The following is a 25,955-nucleotide window of genomic DNA, read 5'->3' on the forward strand; positions in this document are numbered from 1 at the left end:
CTGGCATTGCAAACGCCATGCTCTATCAACTGAGCTACATCCCTGCAGGCCATTCCCTCCCCTACCCTGGACGAATTGTGCGCCACCCATGAGTCTCCCGGTCGCGGCCAGCGACGACAGAGCTTGGATTCGAACCAGGATCTCTAGTGGCACAGTTAGCACTGTGATGCAGTGCCTTAGACCACTGCACTACTCAGGAGTTTAGCTATTTGATTTGGAATTTTAAGATATAAGAAAGATCAGTAAACTTTAAAAAAAGAAAATGCCTTTATCCCCATATTTTAGGCACTACACTATCTCCATACAGTAAATACAGTACTTCCATTCATTTTTTAAACAGGTACCAGGGACCTTCAGATGAGTCTTGTGAGGCTTGTGGGCTTCCTAGAGCAAACCGGAGAACACCATCGTGTTTGTGAGAGTCAGCTTTCCACAGGTCATATTTTCAGGATGTCTCATTGTCTGACAAACACCGCTCTAGCACTGCCCCCTTTCACCGCAGATACGGAAGGGTGATATCGGCGGATGTGGTGGATTGAGACGCAGCCCATGCAAAACAGATATCTGTAGGCCAAGGGTTAAATAAAGTGTGCTTTATCAATTTACCTGATTTTCTTACCGTTACTTTGGACAAAATCAAGACATCAATATTCTTGTAATACTTTTTGTATAAAAAATCTTAAATTACAGCTCAATTTTAGCAAATTCTGAATTTGCGATTAATCACAATTAATCACAGCAAATCCTGCGATTAACTCGATTAAATGTTTTACTCGTTGACTGCGCTAATAATTGTATACACTTATTGGGTGCATTATGTATCCATTATTCTAGTCTGTACCTATACTAAGGTATATAAAATCCAGTATGTATGTTGTGTATTTTGTTAGTGCGTGCGTACATTATCCTCTTCAGATAATCACCATGAACTCTCCAGGAAACAGCATTCAGCAGGATTCAGCTTGTTGGTGTTCAACACTCCCTGATGAGGGACACTTTCTGCACATTACAGCACTTTCTCGTTCTCTCTCTCCGTCTTTAGCTCAATTTATCTTTCTCTCTCTGGTCATTAATGAGTAAAACAGCAATGCAAAGCAATGCAATGTAACACACACACACACATACATTAACGAGTCAACTCCATATCAGCGCAGGGACCTTATCCTGCAGTATGCTGAGCTATGGGAGAATTATGCTTAGCTCTGCCTGTCACAGAGTTTAGGATTACTGTCTTCTAGTTGCATTAAACATTGAGGCTCACTCCAATACAAGACATGGGCTTAGTCCCAATAGTGTCACCTCACTTCCCTTTACTTGAAAATGAAGGGCTTTATAGGAAACTGTGCCCTAACCTTCGGAACAAAATGGCTACTGTGGCCAAATGAGTTTCTCTGGTGTGTTGTTATGCTAATAACATAGCTTGGTGTTGAGCCAACATGGATCATAGGGGATCCCCAGGTTATTAAATCGATGCATGAAACCAAATTTGTAATTGGAAATTCTGAATAATGGAACAAGATGGCATTTCAACAAGATCTCACGGTTTGACATGGTTTGACTTCAATATTCAACATTTGTCCAGGGGAGATAAACATACAATTTCAACGGTTAAGTTTAGGCATTCATTCTGAATGGTTAAGGTAAGGGTTAAGGTTTAGGATAAGGTTACAACAGAAATAACTTAATGGTTAAGTTTAGGCATTAATTCCGAACGGTTAAGGTAAGGGTTAAGATTTGGGATAGGGGAAAAAATCAAAAATACTGCCTAGCACTGGGACTGAACATGCAACCCTCGGAACCAGAGCTCCGGGATAGGTTTACAACAGAAACAATTTGACGGTTAAGTTTAGACATTCATTTCCAAATGGTTCAGGTAAGGGTTAAGGTTTGGGATAGGGTTACAACAGAAACAACTTAAACAAGTGCCTAGCACTGGGATTGAACACACAACACTTGGAGCTGGAGCTCACACCTTACACCCATCTGCCATCCCCATCCACTGCACCCTAGCAAGCCTACTTGATGGTAATAGCGCTCACCGTTGCCCCCTAGTGGCCAGTTTTTAAGGCATTTCCCAAAGTCTGGCGAACGTTGAATATCGCCTTGGATCTCAAGTGACCTGGCTGGGCATATATCCTGCAAATAATTGATTAATTCCTTTGAGGTATCTCTTTTTCCCTTCCCTTTCTCTCACACACACAAACAAACACCTCTCCCCCTCCCGACAACCACACACAAACACTCTCCCTCTCTCCACAACCTAAACATATTCCATCTGATTTACATTTCGTCTTGTATAATAACCGTCTCTCTCCTCCTTTGTCTTTGTGTGCTTTCCAGTTCTGCACTGGGCGGCCATTTCATTTCAACATGGCTCCCAGGTAAATGCCTTCAGGCACATCAAATCTCTCCTTTTCTCTCGGCTGAGGCCAGCCCTGGCACTGGCAGCACTGTGTGTCTACCTAACTCTATACTGATGGAGTTTCACAAGAGGGAGTTGGAAAACACCTGCGTCCTAATCAATAGGCAATAGCCCTTGACAAAGGGTCTAAGCCCAACGTGCTGGCTAGTGTTGTTTTGATGAGGGAGGAAATAAAGGGGCTAAGATGGCTGTACAGCAGAGCTAGCATTAATGAACATACAGTAACTGAATCTCCCTAAGGTAAAACTAGTGTATTGCTTTGTAGAGTCTAAATACTTTATGAGATTGTTACATGAAATGCTACATTGGCAGAACATACTGTAATATGACATTATTATACAATGTTTCCTGAAGGTTCTAATAAGGTTATGACCCAACATCACTATCATAAAGTTCCATAAACATTCAAAATTATCATCCTACTTCAAAATGTGATACTTTTCCAGCTCAATTGAAAGTCAAAAGATGACTTGTTCATGCTGTATTGTATTCCAGAGATGCAAAGGCCCCTGGGATAGCTTGTGTCCTCTGGGTCCTCCGAGCTGTCTCCAGACTCCACACTCAGACAATATAAGCATTTGGAAGCCAAGAAGTGACTACGCCCTTTCTAAAGCTCCAATGACCTACACTATCTCCAATACCTCCTTATATAGGCGAACACAGGAAGTACCAACTAAAACCCATTGGCCTCCACTATCTCCTCAATACGCCTTATATGGGTTCAGGAAATACTAGCGGCTAGGACATCCTCAGAACATGTTTACTGTAATTATGTTTATCTAATGCTGAGTAAACAACAAACAGGAAGGAACAACCAGCAGACGAAAGGAGAGGTAGGTCAACGCTTTGGGCTTATCACTGGTGAAGTACAAAACAGTGTGAACCTCAACGCAGCTCAAACATGAGGCCTAACAAGGCATGGAGAACACAATGAAATGCTCTTGCTAATGCCAAGTCGATAACAATGTGAGTGTGTGGGGGGTTAGGGCTGTATGTGTGTGTGTGTGTGTGCTGTGTAAGTGTAAGTGTGCACATGCCCTGTGTGTGTGTGTACATATTTCCATGTGCGCTGGTGTGTGTGTGTGTGTATGTGTGTGTGTATGCGCGAGCAAGCATCTTGTTAATGCCAATTCGATAACACTGTGGGGAAAGGGCATAGCTTAACAATGATTGTCGCTGATAGGCATATTCCAGAGCAGATCTCATTACAAAGACGAGGAAGGGAGCAGTGGAGCAATGGCCTGTATGTGTCTGTGATAATCACTTTTAATCGCTTATGTTGCAGCGCATGTCTATCAATCATGGTACTCTCTTTTGGATGGTGCTTACAGTGAGGGAAAAAAGGATTTGATCCCCTGCTGATTTTGTACGTTTGCCCACTGACAAAGAAATGATCAGTCTATAATTTAAATGGTAGGTTTATTTGAACAGTGAGAGACAGAATAACAACAAATAAATCCAGAAAAACGCATGTCAAAAATGTTATAAATTGATTTGCATTTTAATGAGGGAAATAAGTATTTGACCCCCTCTCAATCAGAAAGATTTCTGGCTCCCAGGTGTATTTTATACAGGTAACGAGCTGAGATTAGGAGCACACTCTTAAAGGGAGTGCTCCTAATCTCAGCTTTTACCTGTATAAAAGACACCTGTCCACAGAAGCAATCAATCAATCAGATTCCAAACTCTCCACCATGGCCAAGACCAAAGAGCTCTCCAAGGATGTCAGGGACAAGATTGTAGACCTACACAAGGCTGGAATGGGCTACAAGACCATCGCCAAGCAGCTTGGTGAGAAGGTGACAACAGTTGGTGCGATTATTCGCAAATGGAAGAAATACAAAATAACTGTCAATCTCCCTCGGCCTGGGGCTCCATGCAAGATCTCACCTTGTGGAGTTGCAATGATCATGAGAATGGTGAGGAATCAGCCCAGAACTACACGGGAGGATCTTGTCAATGATCTCAAGGCAGCTGGGACCATAGTCACCAAGAAAACTATTGGTAACACACTACGCCGTGAAGGACTGAAATCCTGCAGCGCCCGCAAGGTCCCCCTGCTCAAGAAAGCACATATACAGGCACGTCTGAAGTTTGCCAATGAACATCTGAATGATTCAGAGGAGAACTGGGTGAAAGTGTTGTGGTCAGATGAGACCAAAATGGAGCTCTTTGGCATCAACTCAACTCGCCGTGTTTGGAGGAGGAGGAATGCTGCCTATGACCCCAAGAACACCATCCCCACCGTCAAACAAGGCGGTGGAAACATTATGCTTTGGGGGTGTTTTTCTGCTAAGGGGACAGGACAACTTCACTGCATCAAAGGGACGATGGACGGGGCCATGTACTGTCAAACCTTGGGTGAGAACCTCCTTCCCTCAGCCAGGGCATTGAAAATGGGTCGTGGATGGGTATTCCAGCATGACAATGACCCAAAACACACGGCCAAGGCAACAAAGGAGTGGCTCAAGAAGAAGCACATTAAGGTCCTGGAGTGGTCTAGCCAGTCTCCAGACCTTAATCTCATAGAAAATCTGTGGAGAGAGCTGAAGGTTTGAGATGCCAAACGTCAGCCTCGAAACCTTAATGACTTGGAGAAGATCTGCAAAGAGGAGTCGGACAAAATCCCTCCTGAGATGTGTGCAAACCTGGTGGCCAACTACAAGAAACATCTGACATCTGTGATTGCCAACAAGGGTTTTGCCACCAAGTACTAAGTCATGTTTTGCAGAGGGGTCAAATACTTATTTCCCTCATTAAAATGCAAATCAATTTATAACATTTTTGACATGCGTTTTTCTGGATTTTGTTGTTGTTATTCTGTCTCTCACTGTTCAGATAAACCTACCATTAAAATTATAGACTGATCATTTCTTTGTCAGTGGGCAAACGTACAAAATCAGCAGGGGATCAAATACTTTTTTCCCTCACTGTATGTGATTTAGTTTCTCTATAGGGAGAAGCTAGTTTATGGTCATGTTCTTCATCGTTTATGCTGTTCTCTCTTTCCCTCCCTCCCTCCCTCCCTCCTCTCACTCCCCTCTCGATCACTCTCTCCCTTTCATCCTCTCTCGCTTTATTTTGACATTCACTCAGTATACCCCAATTACCACCAGAGTTCCAGAAAAAATGACCTTTCAATCACACCCCCCCACACAGGCACACACACACACACACACACACACACACACACACACACACACACACACACACCAACAGCACGTCACCTGTTACCTGACACCATAAGTGAACTCTAAAGCCTGACTGGACAGGTTTCTAATCAACCTCTAACTGACCTCAACACACTTCCCCTCATTACCTGCAGGGGCACTGCGGAGAGAGAATGACATGGACTCACTCAGGAATGAAATGTCATGGGGGACATTGCTAGGTTTGTGTGTGTGTGTGTATGTGTGTACATGCGTCCTCAGGTACCACTGCAGCCAATGACAGCCCTCTAACTACCCCCTGGTGTGAGTACAGGACGTGAGTGTAATAGCCAATCAGAAGGCGATGTGGGAGCCTTCATTGGTGTCAGCGGTGGGATCTCGTCTAAGGGTGAGGGAATGTATCTCTAATCTCTCTGACAGGCCTGCCATGTTCCACCATCAATCACACTACCGTAACTGGACATGAGAGTGTTCATTAGGACCTGGGAGCAGGGTGTGGGTCTGGGGTTTGTGTGTGTGTGTGTGTGTGTGTGTGTGTGTGTGTGTGTGTGTGTGTGTGTGTGTGTGTGTGTGTGTGTGTGTGTGTGTGTGTGTGTGTGTGTGTGTGTGTGTGTGTATGAATGTGTATGTATGTGTGTGTGTGTATGTCTGTGCTGTCTCTGTCTCTGTCTGCTCAGAAGACTGTACGGGAATGTACGTGTGTGAGTGCATGCGCGCGTGTGTGTGTGCGTGCGTACGTGCATGCCTCATGTACAGCAGTCTAGTCTTCTGAGCAGACAGACAGCCATTTTCACCTAGCAACCAATTCCATGAGCAAAGGTACTTAAGAAGAGCTCCTCCTTAAATTGCTATTTTTTGTTAAATTATTTTATTATATGTGAACAGTTTAGTTATTTTAGTGCATTGCTGTGTTCTGCACATCTATAGGAATTGAAAGATACTTTTGTTTTGTGGAAATATTTTGGAGAGATTTTGAGAGATTGATCGACTTGGTTCTTGCAAGGCTCCTCTTCAGGCAACACAAGGAAGGAATGGGATTGGGGGACTATAAACCCAACAAGGAGAAAAAGAAAAATTAGGACCTAGATAAACAAACATGAAACTGACAGAGGGAGAAAGAGGACGGATTTCTAAGGGGTTTCTGGAGGATAGTTCAGGCCTTGATAGTGAAACAAGCATTCAGACGAAGTAACAAACAAGCAAAAGAGCACATGGAAAGAAGGTGGGAACATCCTGAACATTGAGAGAGTATCTTAATTTATGTGTAATGTCTTGTTTCATAAAAAAAAGTGCATTGTTTAAAAATTGCATTTATCTATAGGTGCATTATTTAATCATTTTGAGTCTAAGAAGTTGGGGGGGGGGAGGTGCTAAGCTGACATATGGAATTGTTTTAAGATGGTCATACTATGGATCATTTAGCTATTTGATTTTGAATTTTAGGACCCCTTTAAGTATAATATTTTTTTACAGTATATAAAACAATTATTTGATAAAATATTGATTTTGACCTTTACTACTAAAGTCCATAGAAACACGTTGAATAACACATTCATAAATGGCAAAAGGGACAGTCCAAAAATAAATCATAAGAAACAAGGTTTTGAAGTGTCTGTCCTAAATCTAGGAGATATTTTTTTTTTACTCAGGAAATATATATATATATATATATATATATATATATATATATATATATATATATATATATATAACCAGTCAAAAGTTTGGACACACCTTCTCATTCAAGGGTTTTTCTTTATTTTTACTATTTTCTACAAAATAGTGAAGACATCAAAACTATGAAATAACACATATGGAATCATGTAGTAACCAAAAAAACAAAAAAATGTTAAACAAATCAAAATATATTTTATATTTGAGATTCTGTTGCCTTGATGACAGCTTTGCAAACTCTTGGCTTTCGCTCAACAAGCTTCATGATGTAGTCACCTGGAATGCATTTCAAATAACAGGTGTGATTTGTTAAAAGTTAATTTGGGGATTTTCTGTCCTTCTTAAAGCGTTTCAGCCAATCAGTTATGTTGTGACACGGTAGGGGTGGTATACAGAAGATAGCTCTATTTGGTACTAGACCAAGTCCATATTATGGCAAGAACAGCTCAAATAAGACAAAGAGAAACAACAGTCCATCATTACATTAAGACATGAAGGTCCATCAATACGGAACATTTCAAGAACTTTGAAAGTTTCTTCAAGTGCAGTCGAAAAACCATCAAGCGCTATGATGAAACTGGCTCTCATGAGGACTGCCACAGGAAAGGAAGACCCAGAGTTACCTCTGTTGCAGAGGATAAGTTCATTAAAGTTACCAGTCTCAGAAATTGCAGCCCAAATAAATAATTCAGTTCGAGTAACAGACACATCTCAACATCAACTGTTCAGAGGAGATTGCGTGAATCAGGCCTTCATGGTCGAATTGCTGCAAAGAAACCACTACTAAAGGACACCAATAAGAAGAAGAGACTTGCTTGGGCCAAGAAACACGAGCAATGGACATTAGACCTGTGGATATCTGTCCTTTGGTCAGATGAGTCCAAATTTGAGATTTTTGGTTCCAACCACCCTGTCTTTGTGAAAATGTAGAAAATAGTAAAAATAAAGAAAAACCCTTGAATGAGTAGGTGTGTCCAAACGTTTGATCTACTCATTCAAGGGTTTTACTTAATTTTTTACTATTTTCTACATTGTAGAATAATAGTGAAGACATCAAAACTATGAAATAACACATATGGAATCGTGTAGTAACCAAAATAAGTGTTAAACAAATCAAAATATATTTTAGATTTTAGATTCTTCAAAGTAGCCACCTGTTGCCTTGATGACAGCTTTGCACATTCTTGGCATTCTCACAACCAGCTTCATTTTAATTCTTTTCCAACAGTCTTGAAGGAGTTCCCACACATGCTGAGCACATGTTGGCTGCTTGTCCTTCACTCTGCGGTCCAACTCATCCCAAACCATCTCAATTGGGTTGAGGTCGGGTGATTGTGGAGACCAGGTCATCTGTTGGAGCACTCCATCACTCTCCTTGGTCAAATAGCCCTTACACAGCCTGGAGGTGTGTTTTGGGTCATTGTCCTGTTGAAAAACAAAGTCCCACTAAGCGCAAACCAAATGGGATGGCGTTTCTCTGCAGAATGCTGTGGTAGCCATGCTGGTTCAGTGTGCCTTGAATTTTAAATAAATCACTGACAGTGTCACCAGCAAATCACCCCCACACCATCACACCTCTTCCCCCATGCTTCACGTTGGGAACCACACATGTGGAGATCATCCGTTCACCTACTCTGCATCTCACAAAGACACGGCGGTTGGAACCAAAAATCTCAAATTTGGACTCCAGACCAAAGGACAAATTTCCACCGGTCTAATGTCCATTGCTCGTGTTTCTTGGCCCAAGCAGGTCTCTTCTTCTTATTGGTGTCCTTTAGTAGTGGTTTCTTTGCAGCAATTCGACCTGTGACTTGAACTCTGTGAAGCATTTATTTAGGCTGCAATTTCTGAGGCTGGTAACTCTAATGAACTTACCCTCTTTAGCAGAGGTAACTCCTTCCTGTGGTGGTCCTCATGAGAGTCAGTTTCATCAAAGGGCATGATGGTTTTTGCGACTGCACTTGAAGAAACTTGAAAAATTATTGAAATGTTCCGTATTGACTGACCTTCATGTCTTAAAATAATGATGGACTGTCGTTTCTCTTTGCTTATTTGAGCTGTTCTTGCCATAATATGGACTTGGTCTAGTACCAAATAGAGCTATCTTCTGTATACCACCCCTACCTTGTCACAACACAACTGATTGGCTCAAACGCATTAAGAAGGAAATACATTTCACAAATAAACTTTTAAGAAGGCACACCTGTTAATTGAAATACATTCCAGGTGACTACCTCATGACGCTAGTTGCGAGAATGCCAAGAGTGTGCAAAGCTGCCATCAAGGCAAAGGGTGGCTATTTGAAGAATCTCAAATATAACATATATTTTGATTTGTTTAACACTTTTTTGGTTACTACATGATTCCATATCTGTTATTTCTTAGTTTTGATTTCTTCACTATTATTCTACAATGTAAAAAATAGTGAAAATAAAGAAAAACTCTTGAATGAGTAGGTGTGTCCAAACTTGTGACTGGTAGTGTATACAGTGAGGGAAAAAAGTATTTGATCCCCTGCTGATTTTGTACGTTTGCCCACTGACAAAGGAATGATCAGTCTATAATTTTAATGGTAGGTTTATTTGAACAGTGAGAGACAGAATAACGACAAAAAAATCCAGAAAAATGCATGTCAAAAATGTTATAAATTGATTTGCATTTTAATGAGGGAAATAAGTATTTGACCCCTCTGCAAAACATGACTTAGTACTTGGTGGCAAAACCCTTGTTGGCAATCACAGAGTAAGACAGAACAAACCGTTCAGATGCTACAGAAGTTTACGTGAGAATACTGATTTTCGGTATGTCTCATGGTCCGCTATAGCTCTGCCACCTTTCACCACAGATGCGGAAGTGTGACACGTGGTCCTCTGTAGCTCAGCTGGTAGAGCACGGCGCTTGTAACGCCAAGGTAGTGGGTTCGATCCCCGGGACCACCCATACACAAAAATGTATGCACGCATGACTGTAAGTCGCTTTGGATAAAAGCGTCTGCTAAATGGCATATTATTATTATGTGGATTGAGACACATCCAATGCAAAAAAACAGATATCTCTAGCTTAAATTGACACATTTTAATGGGGATTTTTTTTGTACCAGGGCGTCAATCGACTCTAGGGATTTAAATGAGTAAGTGCTTTCTTCAAGAGGTGATGCACATCATTCTAGATAGTTTAAAGAGCTCACCATGGAGATGCATTCTCTAAGCATTGTTTCAGCGACCTTGCCAACACATATCCTGAAAATCTTACAGGTGAGTCAGGAAAAAAGTTGCTAAGAGGATCCCCAGAGACTCTGAGGGCAGACTTCATACTAATAGCAAACATGGAAATAAAAGGAGACCTTCTGTTCTACATGGATGAACCTAATGCTTGGCACACAGCTCTCCAAAATGTCAGACAGCAAAACAATGAGGCAACTGTACATTGATTCCACCCCCAAATGTAACATTAATATTTATAATAACGGCACTGTGATGGTTCAAGGTTCGGAGGCCAGTCTGGATCAATTTGTCCACTACTTCGACCAAATAAAACCTCTTGCTGCTGAACTTAAAACCTCTCCACTGTCACTACCTACAACAGCCTCTGTGCCCCAGTATGTAGTCCCCAGTGTCCCGCTCCCTCCCTCGCCTGCAGCAGACACAGCCCTGAGAATGCCTCTCTCACATGTGACACCTGCAGTAACACAGCATCTTATAGAGGAGGAGATCAGCCTGGTGCGTCAGCCGGCCCATCACAGCACAGCTTAACCAGACCCGGCCCATCACAGCACAACTCAACCAGACCCGGCCCATCACAGCACAGCACAACCAAACCCGGGCCATCACAGCACAGCTCTACCAGATCCGGCCCGCCTCAGCACAGCACAACCAGACCCGGCCCATCACAACACAGCTCTACTAGACCCGGCCCGCCTCAGCACAGCTTTACCAGACCCACCTTAAATCAGCCCAGCGCTACACAGCACCGACCACTACCCTAGGATCTGGCAAAACACTGTCGAGGGTAGTGCACCACATGATGCAGCCCACACCATGTATCAGCCCTCATATGCTGAGAATTTGGAGCTTCGCCAGCCACACTGCCCTCCACACCACCCTCCTCAATTCCCCCCATAACCCTCCCTACTCCCATCCCCAGGACAGGCCTGGGACACTCCTGCCCTCCATGGCAGTCCCAACCCTGCAACAGGAGCCACACCAAGACCTCCTGCGCACACCCAGAATGGAGCAATGCTCTTCCCTCTTCCAGGGACAAAAATTGACACAATTGACATTTGGGTACAGGACTAATGTCCTGACATTCTGCTTCTCTCAGAAACATGGTTAATTGGTTCTATCTCTGATAAAGTACATTGAAGTAAATTATTATAATGTATTTAGATGTGACAGGTTACAGAAAGGGGCAGGAGTGGCCATATATGTAAAATCTAATTTCATGGAGTCCCAATCTTTAAATATTTCTGTTCCCAAGAAAGTTGAGCTCCTGGTTGTAGATGTGTCCATAAACCAGAATAAACATTTATTTGTTGCTGGGATTTACCGCCCCCCTGTGGCCATGGCGAATGCTAATAGTGCTATATCTGAGTGTTAAACTGTCGTCAGAGTTGCTCATTTTAGGGGATTTGAATCTGGATTGGCTCTCCCCGGCCTCAAATCAATTTAAGAGTATATGAATTGGTTTTAATCTGACTTAATTGATCTCAAAACCTACACGGCTAAATGTGAAAAACCATGTTCACTCTTAATTGATTGATTTAATTCTTACTAATAACCACCATAAATTATTTTTGCATATGATCTCAGTGATCATTGTCCCATAGTATGTAGTATGTATTAGAGATACGAAACAGCAAAATACTAATCCTTGTTTAATTAAAAATATACATTTTTTAAAGTTTTCTGCTCAAGGGTTTTTACATGACATGTTCTACTCTGATTTAGCCACTGTCTCCTGTATTCCTGACCATGAGTTGGCTCTAGAAAATGTATGCTCTATATTTATTCCTCTGGCCTCTTTTAATCAATTCAGAGTCAAAGATAGATGGAACCCTTTGTTTTCCTTCTGAGTTATCTGAGCTCATTCAGATGAGAAATCAGGCCTGGACCAAAGCAAGGAAAACTGACTCTGTAGTGGACTGGCAATCTTTAAGACAATTGAGAAACTGATGTATTATCTCGATTAAGAAAGCTAAATCAAGCTACTTTTTAAGCTCTATCTCTGACTGCTGGTGATCTTTCTAAATTTTGGAAATTAGTAAACACACAGAAGCGTACAAATTCCTCTTCTAAGCAAGTTCTGTCTTACTCTGGCAGCATAACTGAAAATAATGGGATAAGTGATGCTTTTATTCATTATTTTATCTCGGCAGGCTTTTTATTTGAGACAAATGATGGTGTAGTTCACCCTGGTTAGTCAATCTACTGCTCTTCCCTCTTCCAGCCTCTAGCTGACTCGACGGTTAACCTGTCAACTTCTAGTGAATCTTTGTTTTCATTTCAACAATTTACTATCTATGATGTGGTAGATGCCTTGCTTGAGATATATGTAAAAACAAATCCACTGGAGCTGATATGCTTGATCAATTTTTGCTGCAGCTCTCTGCCCCCCTGACTGCTGACTAATTAATCCATATTTTTTACCTGACGATTATATCTGGTACTATTCCCAAGGTTTGGAAGGCGGCCCATGTACTTCCCCTTCACAAAGGTGGTGACCCTTGTGACCTAAATAATTATTGGCCTATTTCTAAACTTTCTTGCCTAGCTAAAATATTACAATCCTTGATAAAATTCTCAGCTAAGATCTTTCCTATTTTTGAAATGTATTCTAAATGTACATCAGTTAGGTTTTAGACCAGGTCATAGCACTCTCTGCTGCATTCCTAGTTATAAATTATGTGGTTAACTGTATGGCTAAAAGGCAACATTGTGCTGCCCTCTTCATTGACCTGTCAAAGGCTTTTGCTGCTGTTGATCACTCACTGCTAAGTCAGAGGCTTTCCTCAATTGCCCTAGGCTAGGCTGAATGTAACTGGCTTCAAAAGTAGTTGCCAGTTAGAACTCAATGTATATCTACTGATGGTGTTAATTCAGGTTTCCTGGATATTACGAAAGGTATCCCGCAGGGGTCGATTCTGGGTCCTTGTCACACCAGCCTTCGCTTTGGCTCCCCCTCCTGTCCAGCGCAGGCGTTCGGCGTCGCCGGCTTTCTAGCTGCTGCCGCCCTTCACTCATCAACCCCGGATTTGTCTCATCATCATTACCTGGTTCCAATCCCCACTCTATCACTGTATACAGTGCCTTGCAAAATGTTTCATCCCCCTTGGCGTTCTTCCTATTTTGTTGCATTACAACCTGTAATTTAAATGGATTTTTATTTGTATTTCATGTAATGGACATACACAAAATAGTCCAAATTGGTGAAGTGAAATGAAAAAAAGTACTTGTTTCAAAAAATTCAAAAAAATAAAAAACGAAAAGTGGTGCATATGTATTCACCCCCTTTGCTATGAAACCACTAAATAAGATCTGGTGCAACCAATTACCTTCAGAAGTCAAATAAAGTTCACCTGTGTGCAATCTAGGTGTCACATGATCTGTCACATGATCTCAGTATATATAAACCTGTTCTGAAAGTCCCCAGAGTCTGCAACACCACTAAGCAAGGGGCACCACCAAGCAAGCGGCACCATGAAGACCAAGGAGCTCTCCAAACAGGTCAGGGACAAAGTTGTGGAGAAGTACAGATCAGGGTTGGGTTATTTAAAAAAATGAAACTTTGAACATCCCACGGAGCACCATTAAATCCATTATTAACAAATGGAAAGAATATGGCACCACAACAAACCTGCCAAGAGAGGGCCGCCCATCAAAACTCACGGACCAGGCAAGGAGGGCATTGATCAGAGAGGCAACAAAGAGACCAAAGATAACCCTGAAGGAGCTGCAAAGCTCCACAGAAGAGATTGGAGTATCTGTCCATAGGACCACTTTAAGCCGTACACTCCACAGAACTGGGCTTTACGGAAGAGCGGCCAGAAAAAAAGCCATTGCTTAAAGAAAAAAATAAGCAAACACATTTGGTGTTCGCCAAAAGGCATGTGGGAGACTCCCCAAACATATGGAAGAAGGTACTCAGATGAGACTAAAATTGAGCTTTTTGGCCATCAAGGAAAACGCTATGTCTGGCGCAAACCCAACACCTCTCATCACCCGAGAACACCATCCCCACAGTGAAGCATGGTGGTGGCAGCATCATGCTGTGGGGATGTTTTTCATCGGCAGGGACTGGGAAACTGGTCAGAATTGAAGGAATGATGGATGGCGCTAAATACAGGGAAATTCTTGAGGGAAACCTGTTTCAGTCTTCCAAAGATTTAAGACTGGGACGGAGGTTCACCTTCCAGCAGGACAATGACCCTAAGCATACTTCTAAAGCAACACTCGAGTGGTTTAAGGGGAAACATTTACATGTCTTGGAATGGCCTAGTCAAAGCCCAGACCTCAATCCAATTGAGAATCTGTGGTATGACTTAAAGATTGCTGTACACCAGCGGAACCCATCCAACTTGAAGGAGCTGGAGCAGTTTGGCCTTGAAGAATGGGCAAAAATCCCAGTGGCTAGATGTGCCAAGCTTATAGAGACATACCCGAAGAGACTTGCAGCTCTAATTGCTGCAGAAAGTGGCTCTACAAAGTATTGACTTTGGGGGGGTGAATAGTTATGCCCGTTTAAGTATTTTTTATTTTATTTTTTACTTATTTCTTGTTTGTTTCACAAGAAAAAATATTTTGCATCTTCAAAGTGTTAGGCATGTTGTGTAAATCAAATGATACAAACCCCCCAAAAATCTATTTTAATTCTAGGTTGTAAGGCAACAAAATAGGAAAAATGCCAAGGGGGGTGAATACTTCCGCAAGCCACTGTATATACTCCCTCTGCTATTTGTCTTTGTCGGTCATTGTATATGTTGCTTGTTATCCTGAGAGGAATCTCTCCTACTATTTCCTGAGTACTTTATATTTTTCACTGTGGGTTTCATCCCGCTTTAAGCTATAGTGCTTTAATAAATTCAGTAGTTCTAAACCTGCGACTGCCTCCTGCCTACTCCTCTCTACACTTGTGACAGTCCTGTACTTTTTACTGTTAACATTAACAATATTGGCTGTAAATAATTGTAACCTGCACTTGTATGCCGATGATACTGTTGTGTATGCTATTGCCTCCACGGTTGATCAGGCTCTATCTGAACGACAGTCTGCCTAACCTTCACACATCTAGATGTCGGGGCGGGGTGGGTGTGGAGCCAGAGACAGCAGGGGTTCAAACTGTAGAACCCAGTTCCTACATTTGAATATAAAAATTGATTTTATCAAACAAAACTATGCTACATTTTATCTCTGGGACCCTTAGGATGTTGTTGCCATCCTGTACCTGTCCCGCAGGTGTGATGTTCGGATGTACCGATCCTGTGCAGGTGTTGTTACACGTGGTCTGCCACTGCGAGAACGATCAGCTGTCCGTCCCGTAGCGCTGTCTTAGGCGTCTCACAGTACGGACATTGCCCTGGCCACATCTGCAGTCCTCATGCCTCCTTGCAGCATGCCTAAGGCACGTTCACGCAGATGAGCAGGGACCCTGGGCATCTTTCTTTTGGTGTTTTTCCGAGTCAGTAGAAAGGCCTCTTTAGTGTCCTAAGTTTTCATAACTGTGACCTTAATTGCCTACCGTCTGTAAGCTGTTAGTGTCTTAACGACCGTTCCACAGGTGCATGTTCATTAATTGTTTATGGTTCATTGAACAAGCATGGGAAACAGTGTTTAAACCCTTTACAATTAAGATCTGTGAAGTTATTTGTATTTTTACAAATTATCTTTGAAAGACAGGGTCCTGAAAAAGGGACGTTTCTTTTTTTGCTGAGTTTATATGATAGCAGCCCCTTCATTAAAGCCGTTAGTTTATCATAGTGCACTGCACTTTATTACGGGCGACAAATTTTAGTACTCATCAATGCATTCTCTACCAGAAAGCTGGTTGGCCCTCTTTGAGGTTGATACATTGTTATGTTTTCATTTATAAAACCCTTTTACAAAAAGTCCCACTAAACATCATTACTAAACTTTAGACATACGGGTTACCACACCTGTCTCAGGGATGGCAAATTCCTTTGGTCTCTACTGAGTTAGGTAAATCAGCTTTTAGTTTTCTTGCACCTTATTTGTGGAACACCTTCAAATTGTTCTTAAATATTTTGTTCTGGTGCCTCTAGGGCAATTCAGAAAGCTGATTGAGGACCTTACTACTGATGAATATGTTAATTTTTTATGACCGTGTTTTTCTTTCTTTCTGCTTGCATTTTGTATTTATATTTTGATTTGTATATTTTCTGTAATTTATGTTATTCAGGGATCATCTGTAAAAGAGACATTGGTCTCAGTATGACTCCCTGATCATATAATGGTTAAATAAAATAAATAAATAAAATATAGGAGACTGAGACTGATACAATTGAGATAAAGAAATATTGGAAAAGCAGAGACGGAAACATTCTAGCTGTAATTGACAGAATTGACAGCATTAGACATACATTTGACAAGATATGATGGAGCAGCCATTACAATGAGGGAAGGCTGGCCTAAGGGGAGAGACAGAATTAAGTGAAGGAAAATGGATGCAGAGTATTGTAATAGAGAACTATACAATGAGTTTCAAAAATATTTCTGCCAAAAAAACATATTGAAAAAGGAGTTTCTTCCTCAATATTCCAATGCCATAGTCCCAAAAACTTGAGACAGTTTTGAAAACAAATCAGCTAGTTCTCCCAGTGGACATTATCTCCCTGATGATGGATGCATTTATTCTGAGCATCTTAACGCTTCACCACATGCCCTGATTAGACTGGAGAGGGGAGGGTGTGAAGACAGTTTGCGCATCCCCAAATCAAGAGTTCCCATCCCCACAATGACATTTCACAGCAGGGAGAGGGACAGGGAAAATCATCATCACATTAATGTACCATTAGGACTGTGATTAGAGGGATGGACTACCTAATGAGAGAGCGAGAGAGCGAGAGTGTGTGTGTGTGTGTGTGTGTGTGTGTGTGTGTGTGTGTGTGTGTGTTGTGTGTGTGTGTGTGTGTGTGCATGCATGTGTGTGTGTGACCCAGGATTTGACTGACAGGAGTACTAAATTGCAGAGAGCCCTTGACACAACATGGGGCATGGGAGTCACACATATCCCACTCACCCACCCCCACCTGGGCGCACGCACACACACACCCTTCCTCTCAATCTAAAAGGCTGTCTCTCTGAGCAGCATAGGTGGAGGTGGGTGTAATAGGGGAGGCCTGGGGTTGAGTAAGAGGGATGGGCAGTAGATGAGTGTGGGAATGGGCTGCATACATCCACACAGGGACAGTAATGTGTTTATTAGAGAATTCAATCCGGACTCATTAAAGACTGATGGGGACTGAGAGACACCCTCAGATATACAGCATGGTGGAGAAAGAGAGATGGAGAGAGAGAAGGCAGAGAGGTGAAACAGAAAGGAGGATAGAGAGAGAGATAAAGAGAGAGAGAGAGGGCATAGAGAGAGGGGAAAGAGAGCGGAGGATAGAGAGAGAGAGAGAGCAAGAGCGAGAAAGAGAGCGAGAGAGAGATAACACAGAAAGGTGGGAGCAAGCAAATCAAAGCGGAGTGGAATCAGATCCCAGACAAATCAGCCTCATCAAAGAAACACAGAGAGATTGGCTATGGCTAATAACCCTGATTTAACCACTGTCTGGTTAGTAGGGACAGAGGAGGGAGGGATGGGAGGAAAGGAAAGGGGTTGTTACTCACTAGGTACCCTGTTGATGGCTCGGAGGGGTCTCAGAACTCGAACCGTTCTCACCGCCGAGAAACTCACGTTCTGCAGGTTCAGAGAGTACTCCAGCATCCTGGAACAAACCAAACACAGACACTGTTAGTACCATGCCCCAGCCAGTCTACACAAAAATGTGATATCATCCCACTGGGCACATACATCAATTCAATGTCTATTCCACGTTGGTTCAACGTCATTTCATTGAAATGACGTGGAAACAATGTTGATTCAACCTGTGTGTGTAAAATCCTCTATTGCCCTCAAATTCAAATATAAACATTGAAGCCACTTCCACTGCATTTTTTTTATTCTTCCGCTCTAATCAGGGACTGATTTAGACCTGGGACACCAGGTGGGTGCCATCAGGTAGAACAGAAAACCAGCAGTAGATGTCGTAGATTTGAATAACCCTGGTCTATTGCCTACGCACGCTAGCTGAGCTGAGAGTGGGACAGTCATAAGGAACACTGGAACAGCATTAAAATATGTTTAATCACAGAGTAAATGTAAAACATATTCTCACTCTGGGTAATTCATTTGCTAATGTCTCATTATTCAATCTGTGCTTGTCAATTTCCTCAAATTGTCTGTGTGTGTGTCTGGTTGTATCGAGTGTGTCTTGGCAAACACTCTCTCTCATGCATAAAAGCCACTTGAACTGCAAGACCTGGACTGATTAAGAGCTGCATGCATACACACCCACACACACATACAAGCACACACACATCCCTCTAACGGGACCAGCGACCATATGCTACTGTGTATCCCTCTTCAGACATCAATAGCAGAGTGAATCACTGGTCATTAAGAAGAGGATGTTATAAAGACAAGACTACTATAAGATCATGGCTGTTCTTAACCTTCAGAGAGAAAAAGCTTTTATGTTCTACTGCAGGGAGTGGGAGTGGGAGTGGGAGTTCCCAGAACCATTGCAGTGAAGTAGAGGTGGTTGCACAGAGAGAGGTGAGAAAGAGAAAGTGAAAGAGAGAGAGAGAGAGAGAGAGAGAGAGAGAGAGAGAGAGAGAGAGAGAGAGAGAGAGAGAGAGAGAGAGAGAGAGAGAGAGAGAGAGAGAGAGAGAGAGAGAGAGAGAGAGAGAGAGAGAGAGAGAGAGAGAGAGAGAGAGAGAGAGAGAGAGAGAGAGAGAGAGAGAGAGAGAAAATAATAATAATAATTAGATTACATGTAACTGATTAAATGTAATCAAGTTACTACCCAACCCTGTTCAAGGGTATATGTTTCTTATATCTTCCATTAATAGCTGACATATGTTGAAGCCCCTTTGGCAGCTATTACAGCCTCGGGTCTTCTTGGGTACAAGCTAGGCACACCTGTACTTGGGTCGTTTCTCCCATTCTTCTCTGCAGATCCTCTCAAGCTCTGCCAGGTTGGATGCGGAGCGTCGCTGCACAGCTATTTTCAGGTCTCTCCAGAGATGTTCGATCGGGTTCAAGTCCGGGCTCTGGCTGGGCCACTCAAGGACATTCAGAGACTTGTCCCGAAGCCACTCCTGCGTTGTCTTGGCTGTGTGCTTAGGGTCGTTGTCCTGTTGGAAGGTGAACCTTTGCCCCAGTCTGAGGTCCTGAGCGCTCTGGAGCAGGTTTTCATCAAGGATCTCTCTGTACTTTGCTCGGTTCATCTTTCCCTCGATCTTGACTAGTCTCCCAGTCCCGCTGAAAAACATCCCCGCAGCATGATGCTGACACCACCATGCTTCACCGTAGGGATGGTGCCAGACATTTCCTCCAGACATGACGCTTGGCATTCAGGCCAAAGAGTTCAATCTTGGTTTCGTCAGACCAGAGAATCTTGTTTCTCATGGTCTGAGAGTCCTTTATAAGCCTTTTGGCAAACTCCAAGCGGACTGTCATGTGCCTTTTACTGAGGAGTGGCTTCCGTCTGGCCACTCTACCATAAAGGCCTGATTGGTGGAGTGCTGCAGAGATGGTTATCCTTCTGGAAGTTTCTCCCATCTCCAGAGAGGAACTCTGGAGCTCTGTCAGAGTGACCAACGGGTTCTTGGTCACCTCCCTGACCAAGGCCCTTCTCCCCCGATTGCTCAGTTTGGCCAGGCGGCCAGCTCTAGGAAGAGTCTTGGTGGTTCCAAACTTTTTCCATGTAAGAATGATGGAGGCCACTGTGTTCTTGAGGGCCTTCAATGCTGCAGAATTTTTTTGGTACCCTTCCCCAGATCTATGCCTCGACACAATCCTGTCTCGGAGATCTACGGACAATTCCTTCAACCTCATGGCTTGGTTTTTCCTCTGACATGCACTGTCAACTGTGGGACCTTGTATAGACAGGTGTGTGCCTTTCCAAATCATGTCCAAACAATTGAATTTACCACAGGTGGACTCCAGTCATGTTGTAGATACATCTCAAGGATGATCAATGGAAACAGGATGCACCTGAGCTCAATTTCGAGTCTCATAGCAAAGGGTCTGATTACATATGTAAATAAGGTTTTTCTGTTCTTTATTTTTATACATTTGCAAAAAATTCTAAAAACCTGTTATCACTTTGTCATTATGGGGTGTTGTGTGTAGATTGGTGAGGAAAATGTTTTATTTAATCAATTTCAGAATAAGGCTGTAACGTAACAAAATGTGGAAAAAGGGAAGGGGTCTGAATACTTTCCGAATGCACTGTATCTGCAGCCTAATAAATTCCATTGTTATGGTGGGGTAGAATTTATAGAATGCCTTCTCTCTCTCTCTCTCTCTCTCTCTCTCTCTCTCTCTCTCTCTCTCTCTCTCTCTCTCTCTCTCTCTCTCTCTCTCTCTCTCCTCTCAATTCATTTCAATTCAAAGGGTTTTATTGGCATGGGAAACATATGTTTACATTGCCAAAGCAAATGGAATTGACAATAAACAAAAGGGAAATAAACAAGGGAAACATTAGTAAACATTACACTCACAACAGCTTTAAAAGAATATATACATTTCAAATGTTATATTATTGGCTATATACAGTGTTGTAACAATGTGCAAGTAGTTGAAGTACAAAAGGGAAAATAAATAAACAGAATAATATAGGTTGAATTTACAACATTGTTTGTGCTCCACTGCTCCTCTCTCTCTCTCTCTCTCTCTCTCTCTCTCTCTCTCTCTCTCTCTCTCTCTCTCTCTCTCTCTCTCTCTCTCTCTCTCTCTCTCTCTCTCTCTCTCTCTCTCTCTCTCTCTCTCTCTCTGGTATTGCGAGGTGTGTGTGTAACAGCTGTTGTCCACATGTGTGTCTTGGAGGCACGCAGATGAAGGAATTCCCTCCTCTCTCTGACTCCAAGTCAGTCTGTCCCACAAACTCACAACACATGTAGGTGTGTGTATGTATGTGTGTGTGTGTGTGCGTGTCTGTGTCTGTGTGTACTGCATCTTTGTGAGTCACTCATTCAACGAGAGAGTGTGTGTGTGTTTATGTGTGTCCATGTGTGTGGGTGTGTTTGCATATGCGCAGGTGTGTGTGCTTTCCCCTCGGGCATGGGGATATCCCTGGCGCAGGCTCTAGCCTCTCTCTATCTGCTTCACCTGATCAGTGTGTGTGTGTGTGTGTGTGTGTGTGTGTGTGTGTGTGTGTGTGTGTGTGTGTGTGTGTGTGTGTGTGTGTGTGTGTGTGTGTGTGTGTGTGAGCAGGCAGGCATTACCCCTGCCACGGTCTCCTGGCTGACAGTTTGGGGTAACAGATGGCCGTAGGGCCACAGAGACCAGAGAGAGAAGGTAAATGGATAAACAGTTAGCAGACCAGGCTGCAGTAGCCAACCAGCATAGTGAGAGAACTACAGGCAGAAGCTAAGATTAAGCTACAGTGAAGCATGCAATGAAGGTGTTTGGGCAATGGGTTAAGTTAAGGCTATAGTGAGGCAAGTATGGTATCGTCATTGGGTTAGAGGCTGAAATAATCTAAGCTACATTAAATTGACTTGAAAGCTAATGGCTACGCTAGCCTTGGAAAGAAGTGGAGGGTGCTCAAACAACGTGAGTGGAGGTGACAGACTGTTAACTCTGCTACCGCACGGCAATCGGTACCGATGCACCAAGTCTGGAACCAACAGGTCCCTGAACAGCTTCTACCCCCAAGCCATAAGACTGCTAAATAGTTAGTTAAATAGTTAACCAATAGCTACCCAAACTATCTGCATTGACCCTTTTTGCACTAACTCTTTTGACTCATCACATACGCTGCTGTTACTGTTTATTATTTATCCTGTTGCCTAGTCACTTTACCCCTACCCATATCTACATATCTACCTCAATTACCTCGTACCCCTGCATATCGACTCGGTACTGGTACCCTGTGTATATAGCCAAGTTATCGTTACTCATTGTGTATTATTTTTCTATTATTCCTCTATTTTTCTCTCTGCATTGTTGGGAAGGGCCCGTAAGTAAGCATTTCACTGTTATTCTACACCTGTTGTTCATGAAGCAAGTGACAAACAAAATTGAAACCCAAAAAATTATAATGATTGAAAAGGAAAAGGTGCAACGCTCGCTCACCAATTAAAAACTAATTTAGACCTTATTCAAGTTAAAAGATGAACATTTCAGCCATCAATGGCCTTCATCAGAACAATTACACAAAGTACATATACTGTACTGTAGGTCATAGGGAGGATTTAGCCTTAGCTAGCATTAGCATTAGCTTGAAACTAAGCTTGATCAGAACCAGATGTGGCTGCTGCAGTGTGACTGATAGAAAAGGAGAGAGAGATAGAGGAGGGGGAGTATAGGAGGGAGGATGGGAATGCCCAACCTTGAGTCAGATTTTGCGTGAGTAGAATCTACAAATCCTGAAAGTCCCAGACACACACACACAAACACACATGGAGCTAATGCAAAACAGCTATATACACCATAAACACACACACACATGTACGTAACACGTTACAAAAACAAAATCGCATATACAAACACAAATCCTGTTACAAATACGTACGGGAACGATCACTCAAACACTCAAACACACACGTACACACACACCCTCCCCTGGGCGTGGTGCCAGACTATCCCTTGCTTTGTCCTCACTTATCAGTGTGTGCATGGAAAAGCAGACTGGCCCATGAAGGATGGCAAACACACACATTCCCATCTGTACCCTAACAACAACACACAGACAGTCAACAGTAGCATGGCAGAAGGTACACACACACACAAACAACCCCACTCACACACACACTAACGCATAAACACACACACACACACCCACACACAAACTTACACACTAACACACACACAAGCTGATGCACACAGACACACAAACACGCTGAGACACACACACACACACGAACACAGACACACACATCACTAAAATAGGTAAAGTATGAGAGAGAGGCAGATCGAGGGAGGACGTGAAACAATGCCAGACCCAGTAGATTGTCCTGAGGTAACATCTGTATTGGTTATATTGACATACTGTACCTGCTCCAATTAAAATTATGTGATTTATAGCCTACTATAGAAATCAACAGTCTTTCCAATTAATGATTGAATGTCTTACCCGTATAAAGCTATCATCTGCTGGTTCTACCTTATTTCATTTTCTCGTTTCTCATTCTCCCTCTCATTCTCGTTTACTCTCTCTCATTATCATTCTCCTTCTCTCTCTCTCATTTTTGTTTTCTCTTTCTCTCTCTCTCATACCACCTGGCAGCAGATGTTTACTGCCAGGACAGGAGGGAGAGAGGGAGAGAAGGAGGGAGTGAGAGGGGGAGTATGCGAGGAAAGGAGGAATTGAGGGGAGGCGTGGGAGATTGAGTTGGAGGGAGGGATGGTTAAGGGAGGCAGGGAGCGAGGGAGGGAGGGAGGGAGGGAGAGGTGGAGGAGAGAGATGAAAAAGATTTTGCTAGATTCCTAGGGCTTCTGTCCTCAGATTACTTCTCACTCTCCTCCCTACTACACAGAAGTCTCTCTCTCTCGCTTTCCCTCTCCCTCCCAATCTTTATCCCTCTGTTCATCAGACTAACATCAGTAGCCTTACACCAGTAAATGACAGTGCGCGCCAACCCTCCCTTGTATTATAACATTATAATAGATATATAATGACTTTATAATAGTGGTTAATTAGTATTGTATCACGGCTATAGTTGCCATTAGCCTGTGTGTTTGCCCAATCAAAGTGAACAATAAAATATTATTATCTTACAATAGAGTAACACACACAGACACATCACTGGCATAGAGACTATTATTTGCTTAATTTCATCCATAGGATTGTAAAAATGGCCTTTAACTGCAGATGTAGGATCAGATCCTATGTTATTCATTAAAAGGATGAAATAATATTATTATTAACTGCATCAGTGGTTAAGGAGAATTTCTTCCTACAGCTAAAACCACCATGTTCTCTCTTTCTCTCTCCATGCTCCATTTTCTCTCCTTCCCTCCCTCATCTGTCATTATATACTGGATCAGCCAACTCAGTTACCTCTGTCTCTTCTGATGACATTTGTCAGTTAGTGGTATAATTCTATTCTCTGGGGGGTCGCTAACAGGCAAGCTGCAGTGGGAGTTATTCAGCACTGAATTAATTGTGACTGATTGACAGAAGCGCTGTTTGTGTGTGTGTGTGTGTGTGTGTGTGAGTGTGTGTGTGTGTGTGTGTATGATAGATAGCAGTGTGTGTTAAGACTGCAGTCCCACAGCATATTGCAGCATCAGGAGAGATGAGAGGGGGTTTTCCTTTCTGTCTCTCTCTCGCTATCTCTCCCTCCCTCCGTCTCACTCTCTCTGCTATCAGAGTTATTTTAGATGATAGCTCACTACACACGCACACACACAGTACCTGCAGCTATGCGGTAAATATATCAGGATTAAAGTAAATCTGAGTTTGTCAAAGAGGGAGAGGAGGAGGGGGGAGAAAGGGGGGTGAGGAGTTTGTTAAAGGAAGCAAGGGAGAGGGGAGAGAAGGAGAAGAGAGAGGGAGAGTTGGGGAGAGGAGAGGGTGAGAGAGGGAGCACAGATCAATTGTTCACCTTTTTCATTCATCATACTCTGTTCTGTTCTGCCTGCCTTCTCCCTCTCTCTTCTTTTCCTATCTTCTCTGTTGCTCCTTCCTCATTCTCTCCATCTCTCCTTTCCTCACCATTCTCTCCCTGCCTCTCTCTATCTCTATCTCCCTTCCCCATGCCCTCTCTCCCTCTCTGCCTCCTTGCCTCTCTTCTTTCCTCTCTTCCTCCCTCCCTCCCTCCCTTCCTCATGTCCTCCCTCCCCCTCTATCTCCTCCGTCCCTCCCTCCTTCCTCCTACTCTATGGTGGGTATCCTGACCTACTTGTGCAGTGCTGTCTGTAGACATAATCTAGCTAATGGAACTGGATACAGCAGGTGACTGGGGACGAGCAGGGCATGTACAGGGGGAGAAAACACATTCACTCAGATAAATACACTGCACTATATACACTCTTCTGGAGAGCGGGGGAGAGAGCGAGAGAGAGAGAGCGAGAGAGAGAGAGCGAGAGAGAGAGAGAGAGAGAGAGAGAGAGAGAGAGAGAGAGAGAGAGAGAGAGAGAGAGAGAGAGAGAGAGAGAGAGAGAGAAGAAGAGAGGTGAGGAGGAAAGGACAGAGAGAGAGAGAGGTAGAGAGAGGAGAAGAGGGGTGAGGAGGAGGAGCAGGGGATAGAGGGGAGAGAAAGGGGGTGGGGGGTAGAGAGGGAGAGCAACAGAGGGAGAGAGTCATTTAACTGGACCTTCCGGTGTGGATATGTTTTGATAGAATTTGTTCATGGGGACTTTAAGATTGTCTGTGCCCTTTCTGAAGCGTTCTCGCTCTCTCTCTGTAACCTCTCCTCTGTCCCCAAACAGGTCTGGAATCAGTCCGAGGGGGCATCAAT

General features: G+C 43.0%; 1 protein-coding gene across 1 annotated transcript in view; it reads right to left on the reverse strand.

The window, feature by feature from the left end:
• Positions 1 to 25,955, reverse strand: part of cacna1g (calcium channel, voltage-dependent, T type, alpha 1G subunit) — a 158,381-nt gene that overhangs the window by 117,306 nt on the left and 15,120 nt on the right. Inside the window, exon 3 of the mRNA XM_041858665.2 lies at positions 18,111 to 18,208. Coding sequence (XP_041714599.2) covers positions 18,111 to 18,208 — 98 coding nt within the window. The remainder of the gene's footprint in view (positions 1 to 18,110; positions 18,209 to 25,955) is intronic.

The sequence above is a fragment of the Coregonus clupeaformis genome, chromosome 31, assembly GCF_020615455.1.
Source record: "Coregonus clupeaformis isolate EN_2021a chromosome 31, ASM2061545v1, whole genome shotgun sequence".
Classification (NCBI taxonomy): Eukaryota; Metazoa; Chordata; class Actinopteri; order Salmoniformes; family Salmonidae; genus Coregonus; species Coregonus clupeaformis.